The sequence below is a fragment of the Takifugu rubripes genome, chromosome 3, assembly GCF_901000725.2.
Source record: "Takifugu rubripes chromosome 3, fTakRub1.2, whole genome shotgun sequence".
In the NCBI taxonomy this organism is placed as follows: domain Eukaryota; kingdom Metazoa; phylum Chordata; class Actinopteri; order Tetraodontiformes; family Tetraodontidae; genus Takifugu; species Takifugu rubripes.
The window spans coordinates 15,739,013-15,756,889 of NC_042287.1; the positions used below are offsets into that span (position 1 = coordinate 15,739,013).

At 47.5% G+C, this 17,877-nt stretch overlaps 2 protein-coding genes across 4 annotated transcripts; both read right to left on the reverse strand.

Moving 5' to 3' along the window:
• Positions 1 to 254: 254 nt before the first annotated feature.
• On the reverse strand, positions 255 to 5,132 carry rap1aa (RAP1A, member of RAS oncogene family a). 3 transcript variants are annotated; one of them, XM_003963536.3, is made up of 9 exons: positions 5,031 to 5,132; positions 3,739 to 3,880; positions 2,646 to 2,735; positions 2,428 to 2,496; positions 2,292 to 2,348; positions 2,070 to 2,210; positions 1,515 to 1,658; positions 1,310 to 1,421; positions 255 to 885 (listed from the first exon to the last, which is right to left on the reverse strand). In XM_003963536.3, exons 3-8 carry the CDS (start codon positions 2,700 to 2,702, stop codon positions 1,332 to 1,334), a joined length of 558 nt encoding a protein of 185 aa, XP_003963585.1. In that variant the 5' UTR covers positions 2,703 to 2,735; positions 3,739 to 3,880; positions 5,031 to 5,132; the 3' UTR covers positions 255 to 885; positions 1,310 to 1,331. The 3 variants fall into 3 exon arrangements, with proteins under 3 accessions (XP_003963585.1, XP_011601063.1, XP_011601062.1); XM_011602761.2 differs by having other exon boundaries at positions 1,300 to 1,421; XM_011602760.2 differs by having other exon boundaries at positions 4,956 to 5,038.
• A 1,281-nt stretch (positions 5,133 to 6,413) lies between these two features.
• Positions 6,414 to 17,452, reverse strand: kdm5bb (lysine demethylase 5Bb). Its single transcript, XM_029834484.1, has 28 exons — positions 17,099 to 17,452; positions 15,632 to 15,709; positions 15,270 to 15,392; positions 15,021 to 15,191; positions 14,624 to 14,680; positions 14,119 to 14,274; positions 13,558 to 13,651; positions 13,328 to 13,446; positions 13,082 to 13,240; positions 12,877 to 12,996; positions 12,638 to 12,796; positions 12,370 to 12,551; positions 12,114 to 12,276; positions 11,913 to 12,032; positions 11,604 to 11,798; positions 11,338 to 11,519; positions 11,136 to 11,260; positions 10,899 to 11,049; positions 10,684 to 10,798; positions 10,093 to 10,448; positions 9,259 to 9,397; positions 8,998 to 9,177; positions 8,746 to 8,904; positions 8,170 to 8,655; positions 8,011 to 8,095; positions 7,741 to 7,940; positions 7,409 to 7,663; positions 6,414 to 7,249 (listed from the first exon to the last, which is right to left on the reverse strand). Exons 1-28 carry the CDS (start codon positions 17,249 to 17,251, stop codon positions 7,112 to 7,114), a joined length of 4,620 nt encoding a protein of 1,539 aa, XP_029690344.1. The 5' UTR covers positions 17,252 to 17,452; the 3' UTR covers positions 6,414 to 7,111.
• Between the last annotated feature and the right edge of the window lie 425 nt (positions 17,453 to 17,877).

Consider the following 17,877-nt stretch of genomic DNA (forward strand, 5'->3'; position numbering starts at 1 on the left):
TTTGAACATCACGAGGGAATAAAGGCTGGAATGGATATCAAATCGGGTTTCCGTGCACCTCAGTCCTGTCATCAGACCACTTCTGTTATTGTAAAGTTCCATTTCAGGATTTTCATTTTGTTGTAATAAATAATCAGTTCCACCAGAATGCAGCTTTTTTTTTTTTTGAATAGCAGCACCTGAAAAGTGAATTTCAGTCCAGTTTTAAACAGAAAAAAACTTTTTTTTATTAAAAAAAAAACAAGACACCAAAATAATGAAAACGTACTAAAATTTAATCATTCATAAAAGCTGGAAAATCATCTGTGACAGCAATATTAGAGTCGGTTTAGTACAATATATTTTCAGCGTCAGGACAAATCAGAACACCCCCCCCCCCCATCGGTCTATAAAATACTAATTTCCTTCGCTGTATTATGCAAAAATGGAAGTAGAATATATTATGGGAAATATGGAAGGCTTGCAGCTTCCGATATAAAACAAAGTCACTTAGGAAAGATGTTACTCATCGATACGCACCATTAAAAGTAGGAAAGGGCAACTGGGAAACGATGCGTCCATTGACGAGGCAAACATTTCATCTTTACTTCTGCAGGAAGGCTTTTCTTGATTTTTAAGTTCCCATAAATGTGGATTTGAACCATTATTTCCGAAAGAAAGACACGGAAAAGAAAAAGAGAGCAGAGCTGTTAACAGGCTGACCGTTCAAAAAGAAAAGAACCGAACAAGAGAATCTGTGGCCACGAGGAAGCAGAGGGGGGGGGTTCTTGGTGTGGTCTGCTGCCACGTCGGAGGTGGCGAGTATCCGTCAGCCGTGTTCTAAATGCTCTGGAGAGGACTGGGAATGCTGGCACCAACCACTGGGAAACGGTTCATAATGAGCTTCTGAAAGCAGGTAAAAACAAACAAATTTAAATTCATCATGATTCGATAAAAACTGAAGCTGTTGGATATTATTAGAAGTTACAGGCTGCAAAAACATTCTAGAGTCATACAAATAAACCACAAATCTAAATCTGAAAGCTTCAACACTGTCTGCTGCATTAGCAGTTTATAATTAGAGAAAATGATAAAAACTATATCAGCACCGATTTTAGCCACTCGACACTTGCGCTGTTTGACCAGCAGGTGGAGCCAAAGCGATGGAGAAAACTCAATTTTGGTTGGTTAAGTGTTAAAATTCACCAGTTCTGCCTGTTAAAAATGGTTTTAACCTCTCAAATAACCAAATAAACTCCATAGAAACGGCAAAGTCTCACAGGTTCCATCCCACTAACCCAAAACAACGTGAATTATTACATTTTCCCACCTGGCCCGAAGCTCCTATCGTTCTAGAGCAGCGTGCAATTCGACCTCTTTTTTGTTTTCTTCTTTTCCATCGGCGTTTTTCTGTTGATCTGTCGCACCAGATCGTAGAAAATCTACAAGACAGGAGCCACGTTGTTACTGGTGCAGTCAGAACCGGGATCACCGGGCCCAGTTTAGACGCGGGCCGCCTGCATCCGCGCTCTCACCTCGTTAACGTTGATCTTTGATTTAGCTGAAGTCTCTAAAAAGGCACAGTTGCTCCACTGGCGGGCCAGGTTCTGGCCCTGCTCCTTCCCCACCACACGCTCGTTCTCCAGGTCACATTTGTTTCCCACCAGGATCATGGGAACCTGAGGGAGCCACACAGCCGGGGCATTAGTCGGGGTTTACCCCTCGCCTCTTCCCGGATCCGATACGTGTTCAGAAAAGTGAGATGAGAATTGAAACAGCCCGTCATGAATAAATAAAGCGCTCACGCAGCGCGGCCTCTAAATAAAGACGCAGAGGGAACTGACGGCATCTAAGCCCGGCAGACATTTCCTCCCCACCACCGGGTTCCTGCCCCCCCTGCTCTGCCCCCCCCCCCAGAACACTAACGAGGGAGCGATGAACCCGATAGGAGAGGATCCAGTAGATCCGGAAGGTTAAGACACTGGAAACTGAGATCATATTAATGCCACACAAACAGCCTCCATGGGAATTCTAAGGAATTCCGACCCGTTCCGAACCCCAATCGAGTGCTCAGAAGCCCCGACACTCACGTCCTCGGTGTCCTTCACCCGCAGGATCTGCTCCCGGAGGTCCTGAAGGTCGTTGAATGTGGACTGCGCCGTGATGGAGTACACCAGAGCGAAACCCTGGCCGTTCTTCATGTACAGGTCCCTCATGGCGGTGAACTGCTCCTATGGAAACGAGGCCCGAGGGGGGCGGAACCGTCAGGAGGCTGCGTTAATTCCTCGCTCGTTCAAAGCGGTCGGACTTACTGTTCCCGCCGTGTCGAGGATTTCCAGCATGCACTGCTGCCCGTCCACCTCCACCTGCTGTTGGAGGGAAACCAGACACATGAAACCAGGCGAGTGGACACAGGGGAGGACAGCAGGGGGCGCCGTCGGGACCTACCTTTCTGTAGGAGTCTTCTATTGTGGGGTCATACTTCTCCACAAAAATCCCCTGAACAAACTGGACCGTCTGAAAGAGCAAAACAAACATCTCTAAGAGTCAAACCACACTTCCTGCGTATCCCAAAGCACGTCGCTGCGTCGGTACTGGGAATAACAGCGCCAGAACACGGCGGTGTCCAAGACCAGGCCGTGACCCGGCCTCCTGCTGTGACTCACCAGTGCTGATTTCCCAACGCCTCCTGATCCCAGCACCACGAGCTTGTACTCACGCATGGTGGCCGGCTTCACTGGACAGCACTGGGAAGTCTGGGAAGACACAGATCACAACATGACCCCCGACCCTGGCAGAAAACCACCCAGCGTCGCTCCCGGTTCTGGAGAATTCCGGTTGAGTCCGGTTTATTAGCCAGGGTTCACCGCGGAGAGGTTGGGCGTGCTTTAAATAACCTCATCTCATTAGAAGATGGAGGAAGGAGCCAGAAAATCTGACCTCCCGTCGGGCTGATTCACTCTGTGGCCCAGAAAACTCTGGATGTCAGAACTAGAAGAGGCGCGACAGCAGAACCCAGACGAGAGTTCCTCTGAACACCAGACAGTCGAGACGCTGCCGCCGCTGCGTTTTCCACAAGATTCATCAACCGCTGGAGGATTTTAATGAATTCTGATTTAAAGTCTGAACTTTAAAACCCGTCACCACCTTTCAGCAGGCAATTAAAACTGTGCACCGACGTGTACAAAGGGCCCGGCGGTGAAAAACCCCCTGTGATCCAAACTCTGAAATGCAAATCGAATCTTCATTTGATGTACAAATGTCAAGGAGGGGGCGACGCGCGCCATGAAATCTCATTTACGAAGCTCTCCGGATCTACTGATCACACAATGTCGAACATTTGGCAAATCGGGAGACCAACAATACAAAAACCACTCTGTCACACTCGGCTGGCATTTGCAATTCTAACGACGGCGCACGGAGCGTCACCAGAAACCCACAGTGTTCGCCGGGCGCACGGGCTCGGCTACAAAGAGCCATTGTGACGACCCTCGGCGGCTGAAGTGCCCCATACAAACGGAAAATGGAGATCAGAGAGCGCACGCATGAAAAACGCCTCGCGACCATTACGAAAAGGGGCGGGGCCAAGGACGGTCGCGCTGGGCTTTCTTGCATTAGCCGGGCTAAACCTTGAGGACACAAAAAAATATACCAAAAGTGAGATCTACGTGGGTGTCGGGAAACACCCCGTCGTTCAAAACGGCCATTTTCTGAGGCAGAAGGAAGCCGAGACTTCAGAAATTTTTCAGTTTGACCTACTGTGTAAACGGCTGCTGCAGACAACAAGTCCCTCTACATCTGGCGAGGAGGGGGCCCAGCAGATCCTCAGGTACACCGACACCAGGGGCAGGCGCTGAGGTCCAGCTGGTCTGCGCTAAAGAGCTCGCACAGGGATCTGCCTCTAAATGGTGGAAGACAGAACTTGGTTAGACGGGCAACAAATCTGTATGTGCAAAAGGCGTTAAAAGGCATATCTGTTCGGCGTGTTCAGAAAGAACATTTAAGAGCTGTGTGTGTTTGCAAGTGTTGTCACATGGTGCATATAGCAAACACTGCTCCTAATAGATGCTTTAAAAGGACAGCTGTTCAATAGATGCACACAAAATCTACACAAAAGCATAACTGGGCAAGAGAAAATACATCTCCCTTAAGATTTAAAATACACCACTGATGACAGTTTTAAGAAAACTTTAGAAAACTGGTAACCTCGTAATGTGAAGTTAGGGAAATAAAGGCTAAAGTTAAGTTCGTAGCAACTTGTAGCATAGTTGATTTCGAAAGGAAGGGTGTGGCTATTAGTTTCCCAACAACAGATTGTCACCGTCCTAAACTTCAAAAGGGAAAAAAGTCGACAGTTTTAATAGGTAAACTTAATTAGGAAGACACTTCAAATGTGTTCTGAAAAAAAAGTACCAGAAAATAGGAAGTAGGATTCTTAAAACAAACGCTTACATATATTAAATACTAGCATACAGTTAGCATGGGTTGTGGCTAGCTTAGGTTAGTCTACGTTAGAAAATACACAAAGTGCTCTCTCAACACAAACAAGACCAACTAGTGACGGCATTTCGGAGATAGTTTAACAACCACCCATCTGCAGTTGAGATCTAACCAACAATGAACTCGATTTTACCCGTTTCCTCAACACAATGTTTGGCAAACACTGGAGGCTAATAAGTTGGTTAGCTCGTTAGCGCACCAGGCACAACTCACAATTCTTATAGCGCGAATGGTTTCATTCTGCCTTGGTCAGCACGTCTGTAAATAGCTCAAATTTAGATCACGTAGGGGATAAAGTCGTAGAGGACGGGATCAACAAATCGAGTTTGTACCGACAGCTCGTTGGCTACTCTAGCCAGTTAACTAGATTAGCCTCCAAGCTACTTGTCTCAATGGTAACTTTATACTACAAAAAAACTGAAAGGTCAGTCTGATACCGTCTACAGAGGTCTGATTACGGGCCCATATTTACCCACCGAAGTCACCATTTGGGGTTATTATCCGAGCAGAGGCTAATTTTAAACGGGGATATAGTTTCTGAAGACTCTTACCGTATTCTGCTACTGCGAGTGCGCTAAAACCACTGGGCGAAAGTACAGCAGAGGGATCGGAACACACGGCTGCTGATTGGCTGAGGATCAGCCAATCACAGCTGAGTGTCGGCCTTTCACGGCTGAGGACCAGCCAATCACAGCTCAGGACCAGCCAACCAGAGCTCAGGACCAGCCAATCAGAGCTGAGGACCAGCCAATCCGAGCTCAGGACCAGCCAATCACAGCTGAGGACCAGCCAATCAGAGCCTTCCAAGTTACGGTCCGATTTTAAATGTTATTTAAAGGCTCCTCTAAACACAGATCCCTGTGAAACAGCCGCGTGAAACCATTTTTAATAATTCAACACCACAAAGGCAACAGAACAGGACAGAAGAGTGGACATTAAAGAGGAAGTACGGAATTATCCAGTCACGAGAGAAACTTGTTCCGATTACTGGTTTTACTTCCGCTTCAAAGTGCCTCCGAAATGTGGATTTCCATTAAAAAGAAACACGTCTGCTGGACTGTTACTCTTTTGGTTGTTCCTTTCCCCCCCAAACAGATTTATGCACCTTTGAGCCCTTTTTGTGTTTTAGATCATCATCATTTATAATCTGATTACGGCTAATCTGCTGTAGATTGTAGAATTTACGATGAGGAATAAGAAAGAAACTTCATGCTCCAGTGTGTAAGATTAAGATAAGTGTGGAAGATCAAGTGGTAAGAATACAGATTAGAAGAACTGAATTTGACCTATAAATAAAGAATCCATCATTGTATTGTATCATCTATCGGATCACATTATATAAAATTCTGACTTTGAAGTTTAGTTTTATTTACAAATCATTGATAGATTACGACTAAATATTAAGGGCAGCGTGGTCTTCTCATATTTATGATTTTATTTTTTCTAACAAAATGGAGTAAAAGGAAATATTTCAAATAAGTCTTTCTTCTTCCTTCTTTTGGTTTCTTCTTCGATGCAGTGTGAAGTAGAAAATGCGCCCCCAGTGGCGCAACGTGGGAACTGCGCTCTAAAAGATACCCCGCATTCAAATAACCAAAACCTAAAGACTATTAAATACATAAACACATCCTGGCAATTTGAATAGGTTCTCTGTTTGCATTTACATAAAAAATAGCACGAAAAAAAACTGAATTAGCCTCTGCAGGAATGAAATAGTCGTACATAAAAAGTCCATATCGATACATGTACCGTTTAAACAGGTTTGTCTGTCTTCTACTTAGTTCCTCTGTCTTTCCCCCTTGAGTTCTACGAATATAGACGCTTTTAAGAATTAAAATTAATTATTTTCTGAGCAGGAAAACTCAAGAACGCACACAGGTCAGATTATGTAAAATGCTGACATCTAGTGGCTTCCAGTGAAAATACACCAAATCTCCATAGAACAAACGGGATTTATTCCACAATAAACGTCTAACATCTTCAGCTCCCCCAAAGTGGCCTTCGCTGTGGTGTTACATCTCAGCGACGTCCTGCCACTTCGCCTTCCTGAATCACGCCGTATCTTTAGCTCCCTGCACGTCGCCGAACCGCCCACAGAGAGCAAACAATGCAAGTCAATTCAGACAAAAAACTTATTGCTCAGATAAATAAAACTACTCTACAAAAAAAAAAAAAGGATAAAGTTACAATTAGATGCTCGTACAAAACAAAAAGTGTCAAAAAAAACCCAAACAAACCTGGGGCTTGTTATGAAAATTCTGACTTTTGTCTGTTTTAACATGCAAGGAGGTTCCAGAGAAGAGTTCAAAGCCACAGTTCACCCTGTACTGGGAGTGACACGTTTTAAGACTCCTTTGCACCGGCGTACTGGAATCCCATGCAGCACACTTCATATCCTGTTTGTCTGATTCAGTTAGACATCCACAAACAATTCTGAAAAATGAAATATATAATATATATGTAAAAATACAAGAAAAAACTAAACATTATAGTTCTGGACAACAAGTCACAGAGGAGATAGCACCGTTGTTACAAAAGAAGGGGAATGGAGGGCGGGGAGAGTACGGGATCAGTGACACATCCAGAGTGTTGGCTCCAACAAACGGAAAAAAGAAAATCTGCATCTTCCGCTTCACTTCCTCGTGTGTCCGTCGCTCAGCGTGCACCCGACACAAATGTAGTCCTCCTTCTCGGCCATCTCGGCCGAAACGCCCACGCACACCTGGTGGAACCACTGGTTACAGCTGCCGTCACACTGGACCCAGTCCACCTGCAGGCGACAGCACAGCAGCCTCATTCTCAACATCCTCCCACCATCTAAGCTCATTTGTGTCGCGCCGGGATTTGTCCTGGCAGCTTTTCTCCTCTGTTTGCATCAGTGGACGTGGTGATTATTATCAGCCACGAACTGATGTCTTATTTCTCTCACCTCGTCTCCTTCTGGCTGCTGACATCTCTCAGCTGGACATGTGACCATTTCTTCATCCGAGTCATCGGACTGAGAGAAATCAGAGCGCGGAGATGAAGAGGTGGAGGCTGCCCTGCGTTGAAGGTTCTTTTTATTCATCTTCTGTCTCTTATGCGTGTGCTTTTTGTCCCTCCTTCCTTCCGTGTCCAAATCCTCCCTGTCCAGGTGCCGCTTTGCTTTCTTTTCTGAGGCGTCCCTCACACCAGCAGCGCCATCCTTCGAACATACAAAGACAGTGCAAATTAAAGCTAATTGGCACGTGTGAAATGATTGATCTGGGAGGCCGACGGTACCTGGTGATTGTTTCCCTGAGAGTTGAAATGCATGTGTGGACTGCAGTCTGTGGGCTCGGTCTGAGGCGGTGACGTGCATCTGTCCGTGTGCAAGCTGCTGGCTCTGTCCAGTAAAATGCTGTAGAGGTTCTGGACCTCTGGCAGAGACACCTGCAGCAGGAGCCCCTCCACCATCAGCTCCTCCAGATCCTGACTTAGACCTGTCCCACAGACAACCAATGATCTACCGCACAGGCCGTATTTCACCATAAAGGTTAAAGTGACACTGACCCTGCAGTGGGATGCACCTCTGCTCGGTATAAAAGACCGTTTGACCGTGGTCGGTCCTGGTCCACTCTGGTGTCAAACATGGGGCCTGGAAACAAAACAAGCCGTGACCTCACACCTCCTCAACCCACTCAAAGAGTGCCGCCCTAGAAGAGGCCTGACCTGAGTGTTGTTGTGAGAGATGTGGCTGCCTGATGCCCAGCACGTTAGCGTGGGAGGAGTTGCTGGTCTCTCTTCAAGTTCTGGCAGGTTATAAGACAGCAACATCTCCTGCATCCGCTGCTGCCAGCTAAGTGTCCTCTCCACCAGATGGTGCAGCGCTTCGCCCTCTGGCAGCCGCACCCCTGTGTGCTGCAGAGACGCCAGCAGGGCGAGGACTTTGTTCAGAGGGGGCTTTCCAGATCGCCGGCAGTGCGGACAGAGCCACGGCCACGCTTCGCAAGAGTCCGACAGGTCTCGGACACACACGCTGTGGAAGGCGTCCCTGCAGAGCTCGCACTGCAGCATGGCGCCCATGGGCGCCTTCTGACAGACACACACCCTCAGGTCCATACACTCTGCTGTGGGAAGGAGCTTTGACTCATTTGCTGCCCTGAGATTAGCGAAAGCCTCCATCTCCCTCAACCGGAGCTCCTCCAGAGTTGCCATCTGGTGATTAAAACAGAACATCCTTTTTTTAGCGACACCTCAAACCCCCGAATGAGGACGTTCAGCCAGTCCCATTCCAGCGAAGCTTACTGTAGAGGTAGAATCCTTGGTCTCTGAAAGCACTTTTTCCACGTCACTGAGAGAGTTGATCCTCGTTTTCTTTTTGCTGCTTTTAGGCGATTCTTTTCCTTTCTTAGCTTTTCTCTTTGGAGAAGATGCCTGTCCGACTTCACATTTTGGACACAAAACCTGCACAAAAACAGTCGTATGTTACCAATTGTCATTAAAAAAAAAAGACAATTGGTGCTTCCATTTAATCCAATAATTTATGTGGTTTTTCACCTCAAGTAAAGTGAGATTAGAATCTTTCCGGAGGAATAATGTAGCTGCAGATTCTTTCCACGTGTGAACCTCGGCCATCAGAGACTCCAGCCTGTCTAAGGGCTCCAGGTGCACTTGGATGGCCTGTCCTCGCAGCACCGCGTCGGAGAGGCCGTCCAGCATCAGCTCCCCACCGCCGGCCTGACAGAAGCAGGTTAAAATTGGATTAATTGATGATGTAGCGAACGGTAACGGGGGAAAATCACAGGCGCCATCTTTAACCTGGAGCTCTTCCGCCTCCTGAAGCCACTCTCGAGCTTTTCTGACGGCGTCTTTGAGGAGAAGACAGTTTGGGAGGTAGGCAGGGACGATAGACGCCTTCTCAGCAGCAGCATGAAGGGTCTCGATGGAGTGTGGTGGTCTGTGGAGGGCAGAGAAGCTAATGACGCGCTACAGGTAACACGATGCACCCCAGTTATACATCACTACAGGAAATTTACAGGCATCTTCAGTGTGTTTTTTAAATGCAAAACAAATAGTTTCAAATGTTCAGAACAGTTTTTCCAGCATAATTTAACATCTTTATTCGTGAAAAAAATAAAACATAAAAAAGGAAAAACCCTCAACATGGAAAATGACTTGTACAAATAATCCCACAAAATATAAAAGAAGACATTTTGGTGACATGAAAACCTGAAGCAGCCAAAAACGTGACAGAAAATTGTTCTAAAAACCCAGATCTGAAATGAGTTTCTTTTGTTTTGTTTTAAATGGAGATAAATTGCTCATTCCTGACAGCCATGCCGTTAAAACCTTGGAAAAGCACTCGTAGCAGTCATTATTGAACAATATCACATGAATGAGGGCAGAACTAAATATGATGCTCACTCTGTTGTTGATCTTGTGGAATAGTCTAGCAGCAGCATTTGCACTAGCTGTAATTAAAATGAAGCAAAATCAAAAGCACTGATTTCACATTACGTTCTCCACTTACAATCGGTGCTAACACCTTGGCCGTTACAATTAAGACGGTTAGAACACAGTCGCTGGTTGTTTGGGAGTGCTTTGGAAACGCTACCGTCTCGTGATACTTGTGATTGACCACTTCCTCCTCACCTGGCCTTCAGCAGACTGCTCGCTTTGTCTTCCCAGTGCTCGGACACGGTCAGCAGCTCCTGCAAATGCGCCATAGCCTTCTCCACAGAGGGATGAGGAGCCAGTCCCACTCCCTGGTCGATGAGCCTCCTCATGGTCTCCAGCGTCAGGGTGGCGGGCTGAGCGCTGGCCAGCTGGACTCCCTCCAGCCAGCGTGCCTGTTCCAGCCTCACTCGCAACCGCGGCAGCTCGGGAAGCTCCACGTCAAAGTCAAAGCTGACGTCCAGCAAGCTCTGGATCTCAGCAACGCTGGGAACTTCATCCGCCAGCACCTTCTCGCTGTGCTGCTGGAAATCTTCAACGCGATTCAAGAGCTCCTGTGGATCAGTCAAAAGTTTTGATTTGAGATTTTAAAACGTCTAAAGAGGCAGGTTAGGAGGTGCAGGGGCTGAGCTCAAGACATAATATGGTAATTATTAGCATGTTAATTATTTCTAAAGCACATATGATAGTGTCACAGTAGTATCATATGCTGAACGGATTGGTCAGGATTGGCTTTATGGTTGGACTTTGCTCTCCAACATTAACGGGATGCATTTCTCCACAGCCTACCTTCAATAACGGGGCCTGCGGGAGACTGCAGGGGAGGTTATACAGCTGCCTCACAAATGAACTCAGCTCCTCCACAGTCAGCTGGCTGCAGGACTTCCCATTTCCACATCGATACCTAAGAGGGAGCATCCATTACTGTGAGGAACTGGACCATTAAAAGCCTTTTCTGACATGGGAATGGAAAATATCCCAACACTTGTGTATACTCTTCCTACCTGGTCTGCCTCTTGCCATTTAATAGCTGCTGAGCCACTGAGGAACACTTCTCTGCATCCTGCGTGACCATTCGTAGCCGACGCAGCAGGTCGTTGTCAGGGAACGTCTTGGACTCGGATTCAGCAAGAAGGGTGCGGAACACTGGCAGACCTGAAAAGTGAATACATGATTATTCATTTGATTCTTTTCTAAATTCATTAAAATGTTTTTTTTCCCCCATTGCATTGTGCATTTACCTTTCTTCTTCTCCAGTTTCGCCTCCAGCGTCTCCAACACCAGAGAGGCCCAATCATCATAGAGCTCCGCTCGCTTCTTCACAGCAGTCATCATGGGGATGAGGTCATCCAGTGTGTATCTGTAACTGCACGAAGAACACAGTGAGGTCAGGACACCCCCAAACCAGAATAGTGGGTGCATAGTGACTTTACGCAGGATTACTTCAGTGTGTAGTTGCTGACGGGGCAGGAGCAAAGGTCAGTGATGTGGTACAGACAGACCAGTACCCCCGGGCTGCAGGGACAGGTGACGGCAGACAGGAAGCAGGTGGTTCTGCATTTGGCACACTGTCGCTCGTCATCCTGGAGGTGGTCGTATTTGGCTTCCTGACACTGAGACACTCCCTGACAGTATCAAACAGCAGCACATTGTGGTGAAGGCAAATCGTTATCAAGTGCAACTGCCATACAGTATTTGCACTATCCTACCATTGCTTTCACTTTCTCCCTCAGTGTGTCCTCGTCCTGAATCATGGCCACCATGTCCTTGTGGACAGCCGAAGCCAGGACCACATCCAGCGTCTCTGCTTTGGAGGCCATGTTGCAAACCATCTCGTCATGGGAGAAAACGTTGTACCGGTGCAGCATACGATAATGGTCGACACACTGTCTGCCGAGAGGCATCTGGAACAACATTATGAGGGGTTACGAGGAGAAGAAATGACCCCCCATCAGAACCACAGCCTTTAAAAGTTAGTTAGCATCATAACGTGCCCTGAACACAAATAAAATAAATACCCAATCCACGGTGCAAAAGTTGACTGCTTCAGCAAAGTTAAAGCCCTGGTTGAAGCCGCTGTGGTAGGCGCGAGGAAACGTGATGACAAATTCCCCAGCACATTGGTTTGTCCTGTAAATCTGAAGGACAGCAGCAAGAGGACGGGTTGATAATCTGCACCACTGTGGAAACATCACAGAATGAAGCTTGTTGACGCCTACTGGGACTCCGTGGGCCATCAGGGTGTTGGGGTTCATGATGGTGACCAGCTGGTGCAGTAAGTCAGGCTGAGACTCAAACAGCTCTGGGGCCAGTTTCCGCATCACCTCCTCCAGTTGCTCTGCAGCAAAGCCAGGAGCTCCGTACCAGGTTTTGGGCTCCCCCCTTCAGGTGACATTTTACAACATATTCAACTTTAAATAAAGTCCCCACCTGATGTCTTCCAATGAAAGGTAGCAAAGGAATATGACTAACTACCAGTGGAGGTAGTTGATGGAGTAGCTCCAGTGATCCTCGATGTGCCAGCAGAAGGAGGAGAAACACATGCCGACATAAAGCCACGGAAGTGTCATCCCACAGATGTCAGCCGTCACGTGGGTCAACACAGAACGGTTCATCATGGCCAAGTTGTTCAGGTTCCAGCCACACTGGAGGTATTTCTGCATGACGGACAGAATAATCCACCAGCAATCCCGTGTTTAATCGGATGAAGACATCAGCAAAATGTATGATATTAGAAGCATACCTCATCAGCCGGAGAAACCTTGAATTTCCCATTGGGAATGGGGAACCCGCTCCCAAACTCCTTTGATGCAATATCCGCTCCGTATTCTACAGTAACGTCTTCGTCGATGGCTCCCACCAGACGCCAGAATTCTTTCTCCACCAGCTCCGTGGGCACCATCTGCAACGGACACAAAAGACACGTGAACATTTTATAGAACAGAAGACGACGCCGCGCGGTTTAAAAACGTCAGCACTAACATGAACTGGCATGTTGAAGTAATCGGACTTGAACGCATCGGCCATTTGCCCAAATGCACGCAGGGAATAATCCCTGAATGCCTGCTCGAAGCCAAACGCCTCCTGAGGTTTGCAACATTCCTAGAGGTGGAATGGAAAAATAAGGAGAATTATTTAGGCGTGGTGGCGCGTCTCTCATGACTCGGGTTATTTGCCGTATCCTAACCTGAGCCAAGCACTTGGGGCACCTCCAGTCTCCTTTAGGGACGTCGTTCAGAGGAGGGATCAGGCAGAAAGTGTGGTAGCTGTCGTCACAGCCGTCGCACAGTAACAGACGGTCCTCTTCTCCACCACTGCCACAAACCAGACACACCACCAGATCCACCTGCAGAGGAGAGCAGCCGCGACCGCCAGCACCTTCAGTCACCGCGGACACCACAGCCACGGGGCTGGAAAAGACGATCCAACTCACTGGACTGGGAAGAATGGGGGGGATGAATTTCTTGTACCGGGACTTGAATTTGTCAGCATCAATTGCTGGTTCCTTAATTTCAACTGGTTCCTGTTTCACCAGAATAGGAATCTCTTTTTCTGCAAGACAACAGAAAAACGTGTCCATTTAGGTGATGTGCTATACCGGTAAATGTAAAACAGAAGTGGAACAGAGAGACTGTGATAAAGTTACTGGAATGCGTGCCTGACCTGGTTCTGGCTTCATGACTAAAGAGCCCATCCTCCGCCGCAGGTTTGGTTTACTGTCACCGGGCTCACCTGGTTCAGTCTTCACACAGCTGGCCTGAAACACCAGAAATGAAACTGACATCTCAGTTCAGTGTTGCACAGGACAACAAAGGCTACACGTGGTTAATGTGGTATTTATAGAACTGGCTAGCTGCGGCGCCAGCAGCTTTTGTCTCTCTTCGTCTTCGACGTGCTTCGTTGCCACGTAGAGACCGGACATGCTTGTTTGTGCATCCTGAACTGGTTTGGTAAAGTGAAACAACAAGTGCGTCTGTTTAAGGAAAGGCTCTGAGAATCTTTGGAGGCCAGTGAGACTTGAGATGACCCGAGTGACTTTGACAGTTTTGTCTGAAGACGTTGACATAGAAAACTTAACATGATCACTTGCTAAAACTAAAGCCAATCACAGGAGCGAGAGCTCAAGGAGAAGCCTGAGAAACTGCAATCAGATGTAACAGGAAGCTTACTGGTGTTGCTCCGTATGCCATCTCACACGAGTTGTGTCTTTTCATGTCCACCCACCTCACACTTCATTCGTTTGGCTCTGCGAGCGCTGGGGCAGCTGTCGGGGGTCTGGGCAGGCTGCGTCTGAGCCTCCTCCTGCAATTTGAGGTCCTTTGTGTCCAGGTTCTCGGTGTTTCCTGGACTCTGCAGTTGCTGGTTGGGCTTTTGAACACACTAAAAAAAAAAAAGGAAACAATATGTCAGCTATTTTTAAAAACAACAAACTGGCCATTAATGTAAAACCAATGGTTGTGCTTCGCCTAACAAGAAATCCCTGAATGTTATAATGAGGGGTGACTCGATGCTACACAGGGACACGGCAGGTTAGCTGTTGTAAACAGTCAGAATATTATCAGTCTACACTGGAAGGGACGGTTTCGGTGTGAGGCCAGCTCATCACCGGTAATACGGGTTAAATTCCCAATACTGTTCGAGCGAATGCAACAGCTGACAGGACTGAAAGCACACACATGCAACGAGGCAAGGAAGGCGAGCGGCTTCTGACGGACACGCACACACATACCTTTTCAGGTTCAGGATCAGCCTCCAAACTCATCTGTTTGGAAGCTGCCTCTGGGGCCTGAGGCAAGAGAGAGCTTGGGTAATTATACAATTTAGAGTGACCTGAGCAAAAGGTCACACAGCACCAAGCCCACAATATTAAATACTGGAGCGCAAAAAGCTGCTAAGCAGAGCCGGACGGGACACCGGGAGATAGATCCGCCCCTGGAATGTCGGTCGGACGACTTTCCCAGACTCAATTATTAAAACATCTACTTTCACATGAAAGGAAACACATTTAGGTAGATGCAAATAAAAAGAAAGTTGCAAATTCTGATAACATTTGGACGGAAGGATGGAGACAGACGACCACACGTGTCCAGGAATAAAATGTGGGGCTACACATGTGTGCAACTGACCAGCAGGTTTGCTCCGCTCTGGAACAGGTTGTAGGGATAGAGGATTTTCTCATAATGCCCCCGCAGGTGAGACCCAACAGCTTTCCCGGGGGCAAAACCCATTTGTACAGCAATCTTGGTCCATCTCCTGTCCTGACACACGATGTCAAACCCACCCTCATCTGCAACCAACTGGGGACAGACAGGACACGTCAGTGGGCAGATAATTAAAAATAAAGACAGAAATCTATACTGATAGAGACGAACAACCTTGTTTAACTTGTATAAATCCAAAATCTTCCGCTCCACATGAGGAATCTTCAGGGTACAGCCTTGCAAATCCCAGAATTTAGCAATCTGGTCCAAGAAGTTGAGCTTGACTCTGGTCTGTGCCTGCCAGCAAAAAAAAGAAGAGGTATTAAAATAAATGGTGATGAATGAGACCTGTTGATAACAGGTTAGTGTTGTTTTTTGGGATTGACAGTCTACGCCTTAATAATTACACACCGGCAGGCCATTTCTAAATTCAGATTCGTTGTTATGAAAGATCAAAACAAGCCGATATCAACAGCACTTCAGAAGATAATTAGGCCTGTGACATAATCGCTGACGGACGAATGAACAAAACTCACCTCGAGCTCGTTCAGCCTCTGGATTCGTGGAACAAAGTGAAGTTTGTCAACGTCACAAGCAAACGGAGGCTGCCAACCCTAAAAAAATCAACATAAAAATGCATAAAGTGGTCATGGTGACAGGTAAAAGACCTTCAGTGACATCATTTTTAGATACAGACACAGTCCGAACGGAGAATATAGTGAAAAAAATCAACAAAATACAGGCTGGATTTAGAAGCACTTTTAGTTATTGTGGAACATCCATCAAATAGTCAAAAGTTGGTGCAAATTCTCAAGCTCACGGGTCTCAATAGCTAACTGCTGGGATTTAAACTGACATTAACCAGGACAATCAAAGTCCAGTTTCTGCAGATTGGAGCAGTTACCAAAGAGGCAAAATACCGAGGCCTGCAGGGAGGAGGGGGGTGGGGGGGGCAGGGCCCCTTCTCCATTCAATTAACACAATCAGCTCAGGCTGGCAATCAGGAGATATCATCCAACACAAAGAAACCTATGTTTTTAATTCACGGTCCACATCCCCAGCATGGCACACAAAATGGCCAGATGGAAACCAGCTCACTTCACCACAAAGCCAACATGGAGGACAACACCCTGCACCAGGGACTCGCAAATAAAGTCATCAGCGACTAACTTTGTCTGCGCAAAAGTGCCTCGGCTCTGCAGCGGGTTCAAATGAGCGGGTTAAACCGGGACCGAAGCGGCCGGAACCGTTTGGATCACACCAATATTGGGCTTCACGTGAATCCGACACGGTGAATTTCTCGTCCCGTTTGTGGGAGCAGAATCACTCGGCCGCTGGCTGATAAAGCGGCATTAAATTGGCAGGAGCCACGACAGACGAGCCCTTGTCCACGTTAAGTCTCCAGGAAATGGCCCTTTTGACCGTGAAATGATGGGACGAGACACCGTCACGTCCACCGTGGGACCCAACTCCCATCAGGATGCTCGCTACCGTGCAACCCGCCACTAATGTCATCTGTAGGGCTTCCAGGACGTTAAAGGGCAGCGGGGGGGGGGAACAAAAGTTAACCATGGAGACCATCTCTGGACGACAAGTTCTTCCTCCAGGCGGTGGAGGGCTTCCGCATCGCCTCCTGTGTCAAAGCTAAGGGTGACAGGTTGGTTGGGGAGCCGCTAGCTAACGTTAGCCTCTTTGCTAACCCGATGGCCGGACAATGTTTTGTTGATCCGCGACGCACCGCCGTCAAAATCAACTTTTGGCGGTTCGATGCGTCCGAATCGGGCCCGACTGGCCGCCAGAAGAGCCGAACACCGAAACCACGGCGTCGGCTGTTGCTTAAAAACTGCGAGCCGCCTCCGGTTGACAGTACAAAGAATGAACGTTGCCGTGTATCCGCCATGTTGAAGCGTCCCTTTAAATCCAACCACTCGGTCCATCCGAAGCCGTCTTAACGGGGCTCCGATCCAGCATCCCGTCTCGTTAACACCCGTTCTAGCACTCACCGGGGGCGGCCGCACTTTGCAAATCCCGGTTTTCTCAGCGATGGGTCGGATCTTATTGATGAACGCATACGGATCTTTGAATTCTTCCCAGCTGGGTTCGAAGACCGGGCACTCCGGAGGAGGCTTGAACTCGTCCGGCCGAGGCTGGCTCATGGCTTCGGAGCGACCCGCAGCTAGCTCGGACAGGGCAGCTCACCGGCGTGACAACAGGGGGGCGAAGAGTTGTTTAAATCCCGCTGGTGTACCGTCGGATTCGGTGGTATTCAACCGTCGGAGGAGGCAGCTTACACACAAACACACGCACACACGCTCGCACACACACATCGATGCACAGTGAGGAGAATGTTCCAAGGCAGTGAGCACGTCCGCTTAAAAAACTAGACACCACACGCTCCTCACTGATGCCTGTGTGGTTTCCAAGTTTCCTCCAAAAAAATGTTTATTATCATGTAATTAATGAGTGAAACAAAGCGGTGGTTTCCACTTAATTCCGCGTTGCATATAATACTTTTTGTTGGTGGTGGGGGGGGTATTCCTGTTTTAAGTGACGGCCCATGTTATATAAATAGATAATTCTATAGATTTCACGTCTTATTGATAAATGAAACTTTGGTGATTAGAATTGGTTTTGTGAGATTAATGGGAAACGACGCGACCTTCAAACAGTTTGCAACAGCACATGATCAAAACGAGACTGATAATTAATCGATACATATGACATAACTACGTCTGCGGGATTTGTACTAGAAAATCTAAATGAAGCTTGTCTCTAACAATAG